The 18,725-nt window shown below is 51.8% G+C and overlaps 1 protein-coding gene across 27 annotated transcripts in view; it reads right to left on the bottom strand.

Moving 5' to 3' along the window:
* ACSF3 (acyl-CoA synthetase family member 3) overlaps positions 1-18,725 on the bottom strand; it is a 66,389-nt gene that overhangs the window by 22,267 nt on the left and 25,397 nt on the right. For 22 of the 27 annotated variants that reach the window (XR_012429396.1, XR_012429395.1, XR_012429403.1 and 19 more), the window contains 2 exons: positions 14,825-14,937; positions 1,946-2,072 (listed from right to left, as the gene is read on the bottom strand). Coding sequence is in view for 8 of the 27 variants with exons in the window: in XM_045382882.2 (XP_045238817.2) it covers positions 1,946-2,072; positions 14,825-14,937 (240 nt within the window). In the remaining 19 variants the exon portion in view is untranslated. Of the gene's footprint in view, positions 1-1,240; positions 1,382-1,945; positions 2,073-14,824; positions 14,938-15,557; positions 16,548-18,725 lie in introns of those variants that run through there. The other 5 variants (XR_012429399.1, XR_012429398.1, XR_012429397.1 and 2 more) reach the window with 4 other exon arrangements.

The following is an 18,725-nucleotide window of genomic DNA, read 5'->3' as shown; positions in this document are numbered from 1 at the left end:
TGGGCCTTTCTTTTTGGAAAATATTACTTAAAGGTTATTATAAAATAATGATGTTCAGCATAAAATATAGACAGGCCAAAAAAAAAAAAAAAGAAAAGAAAAGAAAAACCACCACAATCTCACTGCCTAGGGGTAAGGAGCAGCGCGCACATCTTCAGGATAAACACACCACAGTGAGTACCTGCAGCCACACCCACCGGGGTCCCACTCTCCAAACGCCCACCCACGCGGTCCGCTCTCCGAACGTCCACCCACGCGCGTCCACTATCCAAATATCCATCCACATACGTCCACCATCCAAATGTCCATCTGAGAGGACCAGCTGGATTTCCTGGGCCAACTAAGAATGCCTAAGCCAAGCTGGGAAGGTGACCGCGTCCGCCTTTAAGCATGGGGCTTGCTCACACCGACCAGTCAGGTAGTAAAGAGAGCTCACTAAAATGCTAATTAGGCTAAAACAGGAGGTAAAGAAATAGCCAATCATCTATCGCCTGAGAGCGCAGTGGGAGGGACAATGGTCGGGATATAAACCCAGGCATTGGAGCCCGGAACGGCTACCCTCTTTGGGTCCCCTCCCTTGGTATGGGAGCTCTGTTTTCACTCCATTAAATCTTGCAACTGCGCTCTCTTCTGGTCCGTGTTTATTATGGCTCGAGCTGAGCTTTCGCTCGCCATCCACCACGGCTGCCGGCCGCCGTCACAGACCCGCCGCTGACTTCTATCCCTCCGGATCCGGCAGGGTGTCCGCTGTGCTCCTGATCCAGCGAGGCGCCCATTGCCGCTCCTGATCGGGCTAAAGGCTCGCCACTGTTCCTGCACGGCTAAGTGCCCAGGTTCGTCCTAATCGAGCTGAACACTAGTCACTGGGTTCCACGGTTCTCTTCCATGACCCACAGCTTCTAATAGAGCTATGACACTCACCGCATGGCCCAAGATTCCATTCCTTGGAATCCGTGAGGCCAAGAACCCCAGGTCAGAGAACACGAGGCTTGCCACCATCTTGGAAGCGGCCCGCCACCATCTTGGGAGCTCTGGGAGCAAGGACCCCTTAGTAACACATCCACATACGTCCACTATCCAAATGTCCATCCACATATGTCCACTATCCAGATGTCCATCAACATATGCCCACTATCCAAATGTCCAAATATCCACCGTCCAAATATGCCCCATGGGGCGGGATGCGGGATCCTGGGACCAAGCCAGCTTCTCACAAAGGAGGGGCCTGGCAGCAGGCTCAGGGCAGGCTCAGGGAGAGCAGGAGGGTGGCAGTGGTAGCTGCCAGTAGGCTCCAGGGGTGCTGCCGTCTCTCCTGACCGCCACAGGCTTCCTGGGCCACCTCAGTCAGGCAGGCAGGTTCCCGCTCACCCACAGGCCTGTTCTGGCAGGCAGAGAGAATGTGCTGATTTGTGGAACAGTAAACGAACAGCCACACTGCAAACCAACCACACTGTGGCCACTGACTTCTGACCCCGGGGGGGAGAAGGATGTGGAGGGCACAAGTGTGGCTGAGCATGGGCGTGGTGAGGTCTCTGGGTGCAGGGTGCAGGGTGCAGGGGTGCACCTCAGAGGTGGAGGGTGCCCCAGCCCACGAGGGGCAGCAGGGGCCACCAGGACAGGCTGCGTGGGGCCCAGTGTCTGTGGTCAGGGTACGTGCGTGCCAGAGCGGCTGTCGTGCTGAGGACAGCGTGGAAGCCTTGTCACGGGGCACCGGGGCCCCTGGCACTCAGGGACAGGGCCAAGGAGCCTGCTCTAGAGGCCGGTGGGGAGGCTGGGTGCTCAGGAGGCAGCACCGTAACAGCAGCCCCCAGCCCCACCCCATCTTCCGCCTTTGGCTGAAAATTCTGGGAATTCCCAGCCTCGGTGTCACTCAACCTGGGCAGCGAGTTGAGTTCTTGCCTGTTCCCCTCGGGGTCTTCTCCACTCCCACGGGGCTGGGTCCTACCTGTCTTAAACCAGCCATCCAGGGTGAATGCACTTTTAGTTTCTTCTGGTTTATTCCAGTACTCTCGAAACACAGACGGTCCCCTCACCAGCAGCTCCCCCTCCTTCTCTTCAAGCCCTGGGGTCACCTGTGGAGGATGAAGAAGATGGAGGTCAGAGCCGGGCACACCCTCTTGGGATTGGCCCTTTCACTTTGTGGGCCGCTTCCAGCCCACCCAGGGCCGCGTGCTTTCTGAAACTGAGCACTTTGTTGGAATGTTTGGAAAAGGCAGGTTTCGGCAGGTGGAAGCCAACCATGCTGAGCTAAGCGTTCCCACTGTCCTCTGCGGGCCCTGGTGCCCCGGCCGGGAGCTGGGTGTCCCCGCTGTCCTCTGTGGGCCCTGGTGCCCTGGCCGGGAGCTGGGTGTCCTCGCTGTCCTTTGTGGGCCCTGGTGCCCTGGCCAGGAGCTGGGTGTCCTTTCATTCCTCTCAGAACAGCCACAGAAGCAGGTGCTCCTACCCCATCCTCTAGACTCAAGCATAACCGGCCCAGGCCTCAGCACTCAGGGCCTGAGCTGGATCCAGGCAGCCTGTCCACGTCTAAAACCTGTGCCCAAATCCCACCTTCGGGGTGTTTCTCAAACCAGGGAACACAGCAGCGGGCATCTGTCCACACCTCGCCTGCAGGGGCTGTGGCAGCTCGGAGCCGGCCGTGCCCTCCGCAGGGCTGAGTGACCAATCACAAGAGGGAAGACTCCGTGGGAAGGGAAGGTGGGGCCCGAGGGTGGGGGGTTCCTGGAGGCCCGTTACGCACGCGGGCACTGCCGTGGCCCCAGGAAGCACAGCCTCACCGTTCTTCTACTGTGACCGTGGAGAGGGCGGGAGGGAGGCTGGGTTATGTGAGCCTGGGCTGGGGGTCCCAGCAGCACCAGGAGCAGATGGCGTGAGCACGTGGGAGGCCCCGGACATGGCGGGTCTGTGAAGACACCGGCCGAGCCCTCGGCTCATAGGTCAGGAGGGTCTGGGGAGGGCAGAGAAGGAGCAGGGGCTTCAGGTGAGCAGCTGCCAGCTCCACGACCCTCACCCTTCTCAACTGTGAAAGTGGGCAGTGCCCTCTGCAGGGCTGTGAAAGCGTCTGGCTGTGACCCAGGAGGTCAAGGGATGTGTACAGAGTCTCACCGAGGCTCATCACCTGCCATCTGGAATGGACTTCAAAAAACCAGGGGCCAGGGAAGTAGACAGCGAAAGAGGAGAACCTATTTATCTGACGTGGAGAAAGGACGCTGACACGTCCTGGGGCCAACACTGCCCCACGGCAGACTCCGCCCAGTGCGTCGTCCTGCTGCCAACCTGCCAGCCTGGGCTCCTCCAGGAGGGGCTGACGCCACCCACAGGGGTGGAACATCTGCCCCCCATGGTGACAGGGCTGTCCGCACAGTGCCCGGCCTAACTGCTGCTGCTCAGAGCCTTGCGTTTGTTTTTTCAAATGAAACCACGGACTTTGTCTGATTCGGTGAATGTTTTCACTGCTGTCCTTTATCTGCTCCACTGCCATGGTCAGACTGGCCACTGGTCAGTATGCTTGTGGGACATGTACAGACAGCAAGGCAAAGGCCCTAAAAATAAAATGACATTGAGACCAATCCCAGGGAAAGAAGGTCAGACTTTGCAGAGTTAAGCCAACTAGGTTACAGTAAAACAAACACTTCAACATCTTTATAGAATGTCAACAAGACCAAGAATCTCATCCCTAACATTAAAAATGTCCAGGGTTAGGCTGGGCGCGGTGGCTCAAGCCTGTAATCCCAGCACTTTGGGAGGCCGAGGCAGGTGGATCACGAGGTCAGGAGATCGAGACCATCCTGGCTAACATGGTGAAACCCCGTCTCTACTAAAAATATAAAAAACTAGCCGGGCGTGGTGGCGGGCGCCTGTAGTCCCAGCTACTCGGAGGCTGAGGCAGGAGAATGGCGTGAACCTGGGAGGCGGAGCTTGCAGTGAGCCGAGATCGCGCCACTGCACTCCAGCCTGGGTGACACAGCGCGAGACTCCATCTCAAAAAAAAAAAAAAAAAATGTCCAGGGTACAATACAAAGTTACTCAACACAGGAAAAAACGAGAAAAATAGCAACTCATATAGAAAAAGAATACGACAGCACTGAGACGACATAGTTATTGGAATTATCTGAAAAAGACTTTAAAGCACTATTATAAAAATGCTCCAAAACGTAAGGGCACACTTTGGAAGGCTGAGGCGGGCAGACTGCTCGAGCTTGGAAGGCTGAGGCGGGCAGACTGCTTGAGCTCAGGTGTTTGAGAACAGCCTGGGCAACATGGCAAAACCCTGTCTCTACAAAAAAGACAAAAATTAGCAAGGTGTGGTGGTGCGTGCCTGTAGTCCCAGCTACTTGGGAGGCGGAGGTGGGAGGATCACTTGAAGTGGAGGTTGCAGTGAGCTGAGACTGCAGCACTGCACTCCAGCCTGGCTGACAGAGTGAGACCCTGTCTCAAAAATAAATGAATAAATAATAAAAAATTAAAAAAAGAACAAATAAAAAAGAAAGGGCAAACACTTGGAAATAAATGGAAAAATAGAAAGTCTCAACAAAGAAATAACAGATATAAAGCAGAATCAAACGAAAATTTTAAAAGTGAAAAATACAGAAATAAAAAATGTCACGGATTGGCTCAAGAGCAGAAGGACGATGAAGAAATGAATCTGACAACTTGAAGAAAGAGCAACAGAAATGACCCAAAATCTGAACAGAAAGAAAAATAGCCAGGAAAAGTAAACACAAAACACACAAAGGGCTAACAACGTTCATGTTACTGCAGTGACAGAAGACAAGACTTAGGTGCAGAAAGACGTTTGATAAAATTTGGCTAAAAACTCAAAATTTGGTGAAAACATAAGCCTATAAATTAAAGAAGCTGAGAGAATCACAGACAAGACAAACCAAAAGATGTCCAAGCCCAGACATATCATAATCCAATCACTGACACACAGAGAGGAACAAGGGTTCCTACGACCACTGATTTCTCCACGGAAACAATGGAGGCCAGAAAGAAGTGGAGTTGTATTATTATTATTATTATTATTATTATTATTTTTAAGACAGAGTCACACTCTGTCATCCAGGCTGGAGTGCAATGGCATGACCTCGGCTCACTGCAAGCTCCACCTCCCAGGTTAAAACAATTCTCCTGCCTCAGCCTCCCAAGTAGCTGGGATCACAGTTGTGCACCACCACGCCTGGCTAATTTTTGTATTAGTAGAGATGGGATTTCCCTATATGGGACAGGCTGGTCTCAAATTCTATTTGTTTTTTTTTTTTGAGACAGAGTCTTGCTCTGTCGCCCAGGCTGGAGTGCAGCAGTGCAATCTTGGCTCACTGCAAGCTCCGCCTCCCAGGTTCATGCCATTCTCCTGCCTCAGCCTCCCCAGTAGCTGGGACTACAGGTGCCCACCACCAGGTCCGGCTAATTTTTTGTATTTTTTTTTCAGTAGAGACGGGGTTTCACCATGGTCTCGATCTCCTGACCTCATGATCCGCCCGCCTTGGCCTCCCAAAGTGCGGAGATTACAGGCATGAGCCACCGTGCCCAGCTCAAATTCTTGACCTCAGATGATCCAACCCTCTTGGCCTCCCAAAGTGCTGGGATTCCAGGCATGAGCCACCACATCCAGGCAAGAATCATATTTTTAAAGTGCTAAAAGAAAATAATTGTCAACCCAGAATTCCTAATCCAATGAAAATATCCTTCAGGAAGGAAAATAAAATAAAGACATTCTTAGATGAAGAAAAATAAGATAATTTGTTGCAATCAGATCTGATCTAAAATAATTCCTGTAGAATGTCCTTCAGACAGAAAGAAACTGGTATCAGAAGGAGACTTGGTACACTGGGAATACAGGAAAAGGAACAGAAGCGGCCAACAGTTGGATGAATGAAGTTGAGTTCCTTTCTGTTGAAAGGAACAATTTTGACTGTTGAAAGCAAAAATTACCATTTTGTCTAATGGAGTTGACAACAAATACAGGTATTACGCTAACCACGCCCTAACGGCAGAGGGTAAGGAACCGACAAGGAGGCAGGGATGTGGCTCTACATTCTTCTGGAAGTGTTGAAATGTTGACTCTAAGGAGACTGTAAAAACGAAGTATGTACATTGTAGTCTCTGGAACTATTACTGAAAAAACTATGCAAAGACATTTACACTAAAAAACTTGAGACAAATTAAAATGGAATACGAAAAAATAACCTCAAAGAAGGCAGTAAAGTTAAGCAATAAAACCCTCAGGGAACAAGAGTAAACAAATAGTAAAATGGTAGACTTAAATTCAAGCATATCAATAATTACATTAAATGTAAATGGTCTAAACATACCAATTACAAAGCTTGTCAGGCTGGAGTAAACACACATAATCCAACTGCATGCTGTCCATAAGAAACTTCCCTCAAATACAATTATACATGCAAACGCCAATCAAAAGAAATTAAAATAGCTATATTAATATCAAACTAAACTTAAGAGCAAAGAGTATCACCAGAGCATTAAATGTTAATAAGAGTCAATTCACCAATAAGACACAATCATTATAAATGTGAATGTACTAAACAACAGACTTTCAAAATATATGAAGCAAAAACTGAAAGTGGAAACAGGCAGTTATAGATGGAAAATTCAACCCCTTCTTTAGTAACAGAAGAAGTGGTGAGAAAACCAGCAAGGATATAGAAGAACTGAACACCAAGATCAAACATCTTCACCTAATTTACAGAACAGACATTTACTAAAACAAGCAGGACACACACTCTCGCTCGGTCACCCAGGCTGGAGTGCAGTGGCACAATCCAGAGCTCACTGCAGCCTCAAACTCCCAGGTTCAGGTGATCCTCCCACCTCGGCCTCCTGAGTAGCTGGGACAAAAGGCATGTAACACCATGCCCAGCTAATTTTTTTTTTTAAACTTTTTGTAGAGATGGGGTCTCACTATGTTGCTCAGGCTGGGCTCAAACTCCTGGGCAGTGATTCTCCTGCCTTGGCCTCCCAAAGTGTTGGGGTTACAGGTATGAGCCATGGCGCCTGGGCAGAATATATACTCTTTTCAAGTACACCAGAACATTCTTGAAAAGAAACCACATTGTGGGCCATAAAACACAACTTAACAAATTTAAAAGAATTGAAATATACCAAGCATGTCTTTTGACTGCAATGGACTTAAACTAGAAGTCAATAATAGAAAGATAATGGAAAAATATCCAAATATTTCAAAAATATGTGCTGTACTTCTAAATAATCTGCAAGCCAAAGAGGAAGTCTTAAGGAACATTAAAAATATCCTGAACTAAATGAAAATAAAAATATATCAAAATTTAGGCTGGGTGTGGTGGCTCACGCCTGTAATCCCAGCACTTTGGGAAGCCGAGGCGGGCAGAACACTTGAGGTCAGGAGTTCGAGATCAACCTGACCAACATGGTGAAACCCCGTCTCTACTAAAAACAAAAAATTAGCTGGGCATGGTGGTGCATACCTGTACTCCCAGCTACTCGGGAGGCTGAGGCAGGAGAATTGGTTGAACCTGGGAGGTGGAGGTTGCAGTGAGCCAAGATCGTGCCATTGCACTCCAGCCTGGGCAACAAGAGTGAAACTCTGTCTCAAAACAACAACTACATATATATATATATATACACACATATAAAAACTTGGGGATGCAGCTAAAGCAATGCTTAAGGGCAACGTATATCATTAAATGTACACCTTATAAAGAGGAAAGGTCTCAAATCAATAATCTAAAGCCTTACCTTAAGCAACTAGAAAAAGAGAAAAGCCAGAGGCAAGTAGAAGAAAACAAGAACAAAATTGGTGAAATTAAAAACAGAAAAATAAAGAAAAATCAATGTATCCAAAAGTGACTTCTTTGAAAAAAGAGCCATAAAACAGATAAACCTCCAACAAGGATAACAAAGAAAAAAGAAACAGAAGACACCAATGACCAACATGAGGAACGGGGCCATTTATAACCCAGGCCCTGAAACCACGAAAAGGTTAAGATGGGAATTCCCTTATTAACCTTTTAATGGTTTCATGGCCTGAAGGGAAACTCTACACAAAGAAATTTAACAGATTAAATGAACCAATTCCTCAAACATTCTATGTACCAAAAGTCACCCAAGATGCAACAGATAACCTGAACAGTCCTATAAGCACTAAAGAAATTGAATTCATAGTTCTTTTTCTTTCAAAAAAGAAATATTGGTAGGGCACAGTGGCTCACACCTGTAATCCCTGCACTTTGGGAGGCGAGGAGGGAGAGTCACTTGAGGCCAGGAGTTCAAGATCAGCCTGGGCAATACAGCGAGACCCCAACTCTACAAAAATTAAAAAAAAAAAATTAGCTGGGCATGGTGGCACATGCCTGTGGTCCCAGCTACTTGGGAGGCTGAGGCAGGAGGATCACTTGAGCCCAGGAGTTCAAGGCTCCAGTGAGCTATGATTGTACCACTGCACTCCAGCCTGCATGACAGAACGAGACCTTGTCCCCCACACACAAAGTAATAATAGAAAAGAAAACCTCTAGGCCCAGATGATTTCATTGGTGAATTCCACCAACATTGAAAGAAGAAATAATACCAATTCTACGCAATCTCTTCCAGAAAAAAATAGAGAAGGAGGGAACACTTCTCAACTCATTTAATGAGGCCAGCATCACCCTCAAACACAACCCAAGTATAAAAATGGGAAACTACAGACCAAAATTTATCACGAATAGAGACGCAAAAATACTCAGCAATACGCTAGCAAATCAAATCCAGTACTACACATAAAAAAAATGACCCACCAGGACCAAGTGGGGTTTGTCCTGGGAAGGAAAGCTTGGTTCGACGTAATCTACCATATTAACAGCCTAATAAAGAAAAATCAATCAATACAGAAAAAGTTTTTGAAAACATTCAACATACATATAGTGATAAAAACTCTCAGCATATTGTAGATAGAATGGAATCTGCAAAAGCCAGTAACTAACACACTTGCTGAAAGACTGGATCCTTTCCCTAAGATCAGAAATAAGAAGGTCCACTCTGCCTGCTGCTGTTCAATATCACATGGAAGTCCTAGTCAGGGCTTTGGTCATACAGATTGGAAAGAAAGAAATAAAACTGTTCGTATTTGCAGAGAACATGATCGTATTTGTAGAAATTCCCAAGAGGTCTACAAAAATCTCCTAAAACTAGTAAGTTAATTCAGCAAGGTAACAACTAAAGTATTTGAGGCTAACACAAAAAAATCAATTCTATTTCTACCTACTAGCAATGAACAATTGCAAACTAACAACAGCAACAAAAACCTGACCGTGCACAGTGGCTCACACCTGTAATCTCAGCACCTTGGGAGGTCGAGGCAGGTAGATCACTTGAGGCCAGGAGTTTGAGATCAGCCTGGCCAACATGGTGAAACCCTGCCTCTATTAAAAATACAAAAATTAGCCAGATGTGGTACACATCTGTAAACCCAGCTACCTGGGAGGCTGAGGCATGAGAATCACTTGGACCCAGGAAGTAGAGGTTGCAGTGAGTTGAGATTCCACCACTACACTCCGGCCTGGGCGACAGGGCAAGACTCTGTCTCAAAAAACAAACAACCCTCTCCCGGCCACCCACCTGCCATACTTACAATAGTTTAAAAAGGAGAGGAAAAGGAGGAGAAGGAATAGAAAGAGGAGTAAAGAAAAGAAGAAACGTTTACGTATAAATCTAACACAAGTACAGCATCTATATGCTGAATACAACACAAAAGAAACCAAAGTAGGCCGGGCGCGGTGGCTCAAGCCTGTAATCCCAGCACTTTGGGAGGCCGAGACAGGCGGATCACGAGGGCAGGAGATCGAGACCATCCTGGCTAACACAGTGAAACCCCGTCTCTACTAAAAAATACAAAAAACTAGCCGGGTGAGGTGGCGGGCGCCTGTAGTCCCAGATGCGCTGAAGGCTGAGGCAGGAGAATGGCGTAAACCCGGGAGGTGGAGCTTGCAGTGAGCTGAGATCCGGCCACTGCACTCCAGCCTGGGCGACAGAGCTAGACTCCGTCTCAAAAAAAAAAAAAAAAAAAAAAGAAACCAAAGTAGATCTAAGTAAATGGAGAGACATACCATGTTCACGGATCTAAGTAAGTGGAGAGACATACCATGTTCACGGATCTAAGTAAGTGGAGAGACATACCATGTTCACGGATCTAAGTAAGTGGAGAGACATACCATGTTCATGGATCTAAGTAAGTGGAGAGACATACCATGTTCACGGATCTAAGTGGAGAGACATACCATGTTCATGTATCTAAGTGGAGAGACATACCATGTTCATGGATTGGAAGACAGCATAGTAATTGTTAATTCTCCCCAAAGTGATCTCCCCTATCAGAATGGCTAAATTCCAATCAACATCTCTCTCTCTTTTTTTTTTAGACAGTCTCGCTCTGTTGTCCAGGCTGGAGTGCAGTGGCAGAATCCTGGCTCACTTAAACCTCCCAGGCTCAAACAATTCTTGTGCCTCAGCCTCCTGAGTAGCTGGGATTACAGGCATGTGCCACCACACCTGGCTAATTTTTCGTATTTTCAGAAGAGACAGGGTTTCACCACATTGGCTGGGCTGGTCTTAGCTCCTGGTCTCACGTTGATTTGCCTGCCTTGGCCTCCCAAAATGCTGGGATTACAGGCATGAGCTACCACACCTGGCTTTCCAATCAAGATCTCAAAAGGACTTTTTGTAGATATAGATGAGCTAATCCTTTATTTATTTTTTTTTTGAGATGGAGTTTTGATCTTATTGTCCAGGCTGGAGTGCAGTGGTGTGATCTTGGCTAACTGCAAACTCCACTTTCCAGTTTCAAGTGATTCTCTTGCCTCAGCCTCCCGAGTAGCTGGGATTACAAGCACCCACAACCATGCCTGGCTAATTCTTGTATTTTTAGTAGAGATGGGGTTTCATATTAGTCAGGCTGGTCTCGAACTCCTGACCTCAGGTGATCTGCCCACCTTGGCCTATCAAAGTGTTGGGATTACAGGAGTAAACCACCACACCTGGCTAGACAAGCTAATTCTAAAATTAATATGTGCACTGAAACAACTCTGAAAAAGAAGAATTAAGCTGGTGAAATCACATAACAATTGTTAAGACCTACTATAAAACCACAATAGTCAAGACAATGTGGTGTTGGCAAAAGAATGGAAACATAGACATAGGTCAAGGGAACAGAACAGATAACCTATATGTACACCGTCTCAAATATGTCCAATTATTTTTTAGCAAAGGGGCAATGGCAATGTAATGCAGAAAGAGTAGGCTTTCAACAAATGTCACACACACATGCAGTGCGCGCATGGGTATCACATACACACGCAGTGCATGCACGGGTATCACACACACACAGTGCGTGCATGGGTAACACGCAGTGCATGCACGGGTATCACACACATACACACAGTGCGCGCATGGGTAACACGCAGTGCATGCATGGGTATCTCACACATGCAGTGTGCGCATGAGTATCTCACATATATAGACACAGTGCGCACACAAGTAACACATACATGCAGTGTGCACAGATAACACATATGCTCAGTGCGTACACAGGTATCACACACACACACTGCATGCACAGGCATCACACACATATGCGCAGTGTGCACATGGGTATCACACACATGCGGTGCACACACAGGTATCACACATACATGCAGTGTGCGCATGGATATCACACAGTGCACGCACAGGTATCACACGCATACGCAGTGTGCACACGGGTATCACACACACATGCAGTGTGCACACGGGTATCATACACCAATACACACAGTGTGCACACGCGCCTCACGTCCTATGACACTGTCAGACAGTTCAGCCTGGAGCTTAGCCATTTTGACTTTTGGTGTTTCCTTCAGGTTTTTTCTGTGTGTATCTACGTGTGGAATAGCTGTGCACACACTGTGTATGTGTGATACCTGTGCGCGCAGTGATACCCGTGTGCGTGCTGCATGTGTGATACCCATGTGCATACTGCGTGTGATACCCGTGTATGCACTGCATGTGTGTGATACCTGTGTGTACACTGCATGTGTGTGGTACCTGTGTGCATACTGCGTGTATGTGTGATACCCATGTGTTCACTGCATGTGTGATACCTGTGATACATCACAGGACATGAGGGAGTGCTACGAGCCAGCCACTCGACAAGGTGATGGAGGGGGCTGAGCCCTGGGTCTGGCAGGCCAGCTGCCAGCTGGGGAGGGTCCAGATACTCTGGACCCGGGGATGATCCTGGAAAGGTGTTCTCCCATCCCCACACGGCACATTCCTTCCTGCGGGTACTTTGTTTCCTAACAAATATGACACCAAGCCTCATAATTCAGGTCCGAAGGCCTGGTTGATCATCTGCCCAGAGTCATGAGTCATCCCAGAGGCCTAAGGACAGCTGTTCTCATGACTAGAGACAAACTGGTCCTGAGGGAGCCCTTCTGGGGAGCGATGCCAGCTGGGACCCACACCTTGGCCCAGATAAGAGTGGATTGGACAGCCCAGCTGACCGCCACAGCCTCACCTGAGCCATGTGGATCTGGGACCGCAGCACTGGGGGCACCCTTGGGCTTTGGGATGCTGTGGAGAGAAGGGCCACTGTGTGGGGCTCAGATGAAAATAGTAAGTGTGAGCATGGGGTGGGGAGTTGCTTGGCATGAGCCCCCAGGAGAGAGCAGCAGGATCCTGATGCTGGGGCTTTTCAGAGTTCACAGCGCCCATGCTGTCACCTGGTCGTCCTGGGGCGCCCACCCATCCCTCCGGGAACCCTGAATCTCAGGTATCAGAGGGCACAAACCCTGAGGCCCTCAGGCTGTGCTCCTCCCCAGTAAGGGTCTCGGCCCCTGGTGGAGCCAGGCCCTGCAGGGCAGCTGTACCCCGCCTGCTGCACGGACTCCTTGGCTGAACAGGAAATGTTCCAGGGCCTGCTGCCAGCAGATGCAAACCCCCCGTACGCTAAGATTTAAGCAGCCCCAGAGCATCTGTGCGGCTTCACCTTGCAGGGTCTCCCTGCACGCCTGTCGCAGAGGCCACTGCGCGGCATCTCTGTCAGGGTGCCCAGGTAGCTGAGTCTGCTGCTTCTATTTCAAGCCTGTTTCAGGGAAGAAAGCTGCAGACAGAAACAATTAAAGAAACTCGGGCAGGAGCAGTCAGGTGACGCCGCAGCCAATGCAGGTGTGAAGCTGTTAAGTTTTGTTTTAATTTAAGACAGAAACGCTCCCCACCCCCGCTCCGCCCCTTTCCGTGGCAACATCTCTGCCATTTCTGGCAGAGCAGGTGCTGAGAGGCAGAAGCGTCAGCTGACTGACACCTGGAGAGGGCTGCACAGCCACGGGGCGTCGCACTCCTCCACACGCCACTCATGCTCTGCTCTCTGCTGGGACATTCCTGACTAGATGGTGTCCCCAACCCAGGCACAGACTGAGCCCCGTCCCTGCAGACAGGGCTGGACTGGCTGAGCTGGGGGGTCTTTGAGGTGGGGGCAGCGGTACCACAGGGCACAGAGTTGAGAGCCAGGAAGGGCAGGTGTATTCAGGAACCCGATATGCGGGGTGTGGCCAGCAGCCTAGTACTAGCAGGGCAGAGGCATGAATCCTAGGAGAGGGGTGTCAGGACAACAGCACGGGCTGGGGCCTGAGGCTGCCCTACAGAGGGCAGGGGAGGCGGGTATCCAGCAAGGGGCAGCCACCCAGGTGGGTTTCAGGAAGGTGCCCCACGGCTCTGTGGGGGCCACAGTGGGGGCCACAGGGGATAACAGCCCACTGCTGGTGGCCCAGACCAGGCAGGACACACCGTGCGGCCCTCCACACAAGGTGCGGCCACTGCACCTTTCAGTGTCATTTAATGACACTGAAAGCCACCCACGTCCTACTTGTTTGCTGGAGCTAAAACGTCCAACCACGACCATCGCTCCAACCCTCATGTGGTCAGGTGTGGAAAGCAAGGTCCAGGGAGGGCGTGTGGCTGTTCCCTCATGAGAACAGGACGCACAGCCCCTCAGCCTCTGTGTGGGGAGCTCAGTCATGCCCCGTGAGGGCTGAGACGGCGCCACAGAGAAGGAAATGTGCTGAGATGAGACTCAGGATCCCTCAATCTTTGAAAACCTCAGGGCAACAGTCAATCATGTGTGGTATCAGGTGTGGATACTGGCTTTAGAGAAAAAAATTTCCTTTTAAATCAAGATTCCACTTCCCCATAATCCCTAGAACTTTCTCTGTGACGTGAATTCACTTGTGACGAGCAGATTCTCACGTTAAAATCCTCACAGAAATGAGACAATGTCCTTTCTTCTCGTTCACCCTTGTCAGTTTTAGAATAATGTACTAGATGAGGAGGCCACCACAGAGTACTGCATGGGCGCCCACCTCAGCGTGCAGGGCTCTGTGAATCTCCCCACACCTACTCTGGGGGCCTGGGGTCAGCGTCCCCTCAGGATGGGTGCCAGGGTCAGGCCAGTTCATATTTCTAACCAGACTCCCATCAACGACAATGGCCTCTGCTGCTTTCTCTCTTCCCCTCAGCCAAGGCCATCGTGGTCCACATCAGCCTGTCCCCATGGACGGGGCCCCTGGGAGGAGCTGTGTGTCTGGGTATGAGTCCCTTTGGTGTTCTGCCCTGGGCTCCCTCTGCCCACTGCTCTGTGAGCGCACAGACGAACCCGCAGCAGGCAGGGCCCAGGACACCAGCCGGCACCTGCAATGTCCAGGAGGCCAGTCCCCTGCATGGAGGGGAGGCTGCCTCCAGCGGAAAGACACACCAGTGTAACCACCCTGGGGGGAGCCCAGTCTGGACACACGGCCACCAGCCTGCCGAGAGCAGAGTGGCTTACCTTGGTCCCCCTCTCGTCTCCCTCTGCGTGCACGGTGTAGGAGCAGCCTTCCTTTTGTGGCTTTTCTGAGATAATGCGCACCTGTACTCCGGGCAGCGGGGTCCCCACAGAACCTACAAGAGAGGAGAAACACTGAAAGGGAGGCTGGAGTGAGGAGCCTGGAGGAGAGAAGTGCGCCCTGCGCTCGGATTCCACTGGGCTCCTGTGTGCCACGTGCAGGAGTCTGTGTGGAGGGAAAGAAGTGCCCTGTGGCCCCGAGAGAACATGGCCTAGGAACCAGCGGGTGAAGAACCACACAATATGTGGCTGGCGAGCACGGTGTGCTCAGGCCCAGTCGATGCCACAGCGATGGCCACGCAGCACAGCAGACGCTCACGTGGCACACTGCGCCTGCCCTGCCCCAGGCCCTTCAGATATCACTTTCCCAGTTATCTCCCGAAGCCTCACAGCTGCCCACGGACTCTGGTGTCATTTCCACTTTTATATACTTGCTGGCCAGGGAGCACTGGCGCCTCGCCCTGACGGCCCTGGGGCTGTCCATGATGAGGGGACCTGTGCGTGCCTGGGACACGGGCAGGCTAAGGCAGGACCTGCCCTATGTCTCCAGGAAGGGCTGTCCTGAACTCTGCATGGCAGGGGGACCACACTTTGTAGTAGCTCATTTATTAGACACCCATGATTTGCTCAGTGTATCCACCCCCCCTGCACAGTTCCAACGTGGCTAAAATCAGACCTTACACTGGCCAAGGTGGGGGCAGAGCCCAGGTGGCGAGACGTGTCCCACTGGCCCACACAGGCTGCCACAGCCTCGCTCTGCCTGTGGTTTAGGGTGCTGGTGGGACAGCAGAGGCTGCTCATGGAGCGCGGCCCTGGCGATGTGGCATCAGCATGGGCACGACCTGGGGGCAGAGCAGAGGTGGGACTTCCCGTCTACCCCGGGGTGTGAAGCCTTTGCGCTGGCCTGCGTCAGGGAAGTGCCTGAACGCTTATCACGTGTGAGAGTCCACGCTGAGATCTGAGACACTTCAAGGTCAACATCGAGGGTCAGTGCAGCGAACTCTGTAATCCACGGGCCGTCCCGGCCTCCAGACGCTTGGTGAAGGGCTGTTGGTGCCTGGCTCGCTCTTGCTGGTCCCGCAGGCAAAGCCGGGCTAGCGTGGTGCACAGAGCGTCACCTAGGGAGTTGTCTGTGGTTCCAGGTGTGCAGACGTCCCGAATCTCCACTCTGGTCAGAAAACCGTGTCACCACCATGGGGGGGTGTGGCAGGGCTGGCTTCAGCCCCCTTTCTCCCATTCTTTCTCCTCCTTTATGTTTTGCTTCTGAAGATTTTAAAATGGAGGTGAAACCCGCGTAACACGACTTGCCATTTCACAGTGCGCGGCATGGCGGTGTTCCGCGCACACTGCACAGCCCCCTGCTCGCACCAGTCAGAACTCCCGCATGGCCCACGACCGCCACACCCTCCCTCCCCAGACCTGGCCCCACGTCAGCTGTCCGCGTCCGTGGGTTTTCTGTTCTGGGCGTTTCACAGGAACAGGAATAACACAGGCGGCCTCTCGCCTCTTCCTGGTGATGCCTCTACTGGGGTGGGGACGCCTCCACTGGGGTGGGGATGCAGCGCCAGGACATGGCACAGTTGGGGTTGGGGCGGGGCCGCAGGTGGGGAGGCCGTGCCCACACCGTCTGCAGAGGCTGAAGAGGCTCCGGGATGGTGTCGGGATTCTGCAGAAGATGAGCAGTGGCACTGCCCATGAGAGACTGAGGGGGGCCCCCACACTCCAGGTGCCATTCATGAGATATTGAGGGAGGGGCCCCCGCCCTCCAGGTGCCGTTCGCTGTGCCCCGGGCATGTGACGGTGTAGATGTGAGAGCTCAAGGGAGTGAACAAAGGCCGGCCCTGCAAGGGCCAATGTGGATGGGCGCGGCCGCAGGCAGGTGGGGGGCACTGCCTTCCTGCCACGGCCCACCTCTAAAATCTCTGTCAGCCAGCCCCTCCCTGATAACTCTGACTGGCCTGCGGCCCCTGTCCTGGTGTCTGGGACGCCCTGGTGCTCTGCGTGCCTGGGACCCAGGGAAGGGAAACCACCAGTGAGGTCCTGGAGGCCCCTGTCAACACCACAGAGCGGCCCAGGAGCTGTGAGCGCCTCTGAACTCAACCTCCAATTAGAGTGTGATTAGGCCCAGCAGTCGTCGGCCATGAATTATTCATCTCCCTCCACAGGAACCGCACAGGGCATGCCCGCCGTAACCGTAACTGCGACAGAGCTCACCCTCCACCCGGCTTCTCTCTCTCCCCCAAGCACGGAGGGGCACTGCGCAGTGAGGCCAAGCGAGCCCAGAGCCTGCCGCTGGAGCCGACCCGAGTGCCAAAGCCACGGCCACCGGGGTGGGGGTTAGAGCCTGAGAGTGAGGAATACTCTTCTCCACTGTGTCCTCCGGAAACACGGCTCAGGAGGCTGCATTTTGGAGTTTCTGTGGGGCCTGTTGGATTTAATGCTGAGGCGACTTTACTTTTTTTCCAAACCAAAGAACTGACACTGCTGGTGATTTAGAGGCAAGGACAAAATCAGATACTTCATTCTGTTTTAGAGAAGAGGGAATGTCCCCAGCGCCCAGGCTTTGTCTTTGGCACCTGAGGAAACCTGCAGTCGGTAGCTGAAGACTCGGGGACTGGTGCTCTCGCATTTCTTGCCCAATGACCCTGAAGCTTCAGGGTCTCTGGATCCCCTTTCTCAACCGGGGACCCCTCTCCCTGTACCATCTGTCTGGGGCTCCTTCCTGTTCGCCTGGGAGTTCTGATTCCAGTGCGGGGAGGGTGAGCCTCCCCCAGGCCTCTGGGTTCCTGTCTGCTCCTGATGCCCTCGGTGATGGACAGTGGTCCCTGGGCTGCTCCTGACGCCCTCGGTGTGGACAGCGGTCCCTGGGCTGCTATTGACACCCTCGGTGTGGACAGCGGTCCCTGGGCTGCTCCTGGCACCCTCGGTGTGGACAGCGGTCCCTGGGCTGCTATTGACACCCTCGGTGTGGACAGCGGTCCCTGGGCTGCTCCTGGCACCCTCGGTGTGGACAGCGGTCCCTGGGCTGCTATTGACACCCTCGGTGTGGACAGCGGTCCCTGGGCTGCTCCTGGCACCCTCGGTGTGGACAGCGGTCCCTGGGCTGCTATTGACACCCTCGGTGTGGACAGCGGTCCCTGGGCTGCTCCTGGCACCCTCAGTGTGGACAGCGGTCCCTGGGCTGCTCCTGGCACCCTCGGTGTGGACAGCGGTCCCTGGGCTGCTCCTGAAACCATTGAAGAGGCCACCGTGCTCCTGGCAGCGTGACTGCCTGGGAAGTGTGTGTGTGTGTGCGTCTGCGTCACTCACTAGCCGCATGACCCCTGGCAGGCTCCATGGGTTCTTGTGTGTGAATGGAAAAAATGACCCCACAGCAGGGGCTGTTTTGAGAAGATCAAATGAGGACGCCCACAAAGCAATTCTATGTAAACAGCCATCGTCAACTGCAAACTCTCTGTGTAGACAGATTCTGAATACACAGAACCTGTCCTGCTCACACGTCTGGAACAAAGAGAGGACAAAGCCTGGAGCCCGTTACCCTTTCAGTTCTCACTTGCCTGCAGCCTGCAGCCCTCAGCGAGCTGAGCTCTGTTCATTCTGTCCATATTATGTGGTGACTGTGGCCGGTGGCACTGGACAAAACCAGCACATCCTACTAAGGACGACGATGAGGACAGAGACTCGAGGGACTGCTCACATTTGATTTCAAGGTCCCCATCTTATTTCCACCAGGGAGCTCTAGCCACCAAAGAAAGAGTTGGTGCCATAGCCACTGTGGGGATGTGTGAGTCAGCCCAGGGCAGGGGCCACCAGCACCAAACTGATGGTTTCCTGGGGTCTGAGA

The sequence above is a fragment of the Macaca fascicularis genome, chromosome 20, assembly GCF_037993035.2.
Source record: "Macaca fascicularis isolate 582-1 chromosome 20, T2T-MFA8v1.1".
Taxonomy (NCBI): Eukaryota; Metazoa; Chordata; class Mammalia; order Primates; family Cercopithecidae; genus Macaca; species Macaca fascicularis.
The sequence above is the reverse complement of the archived record's forward strand: the minus strand, read 5'-3'. Positions and strand labels throughout refer to the sequence as shown.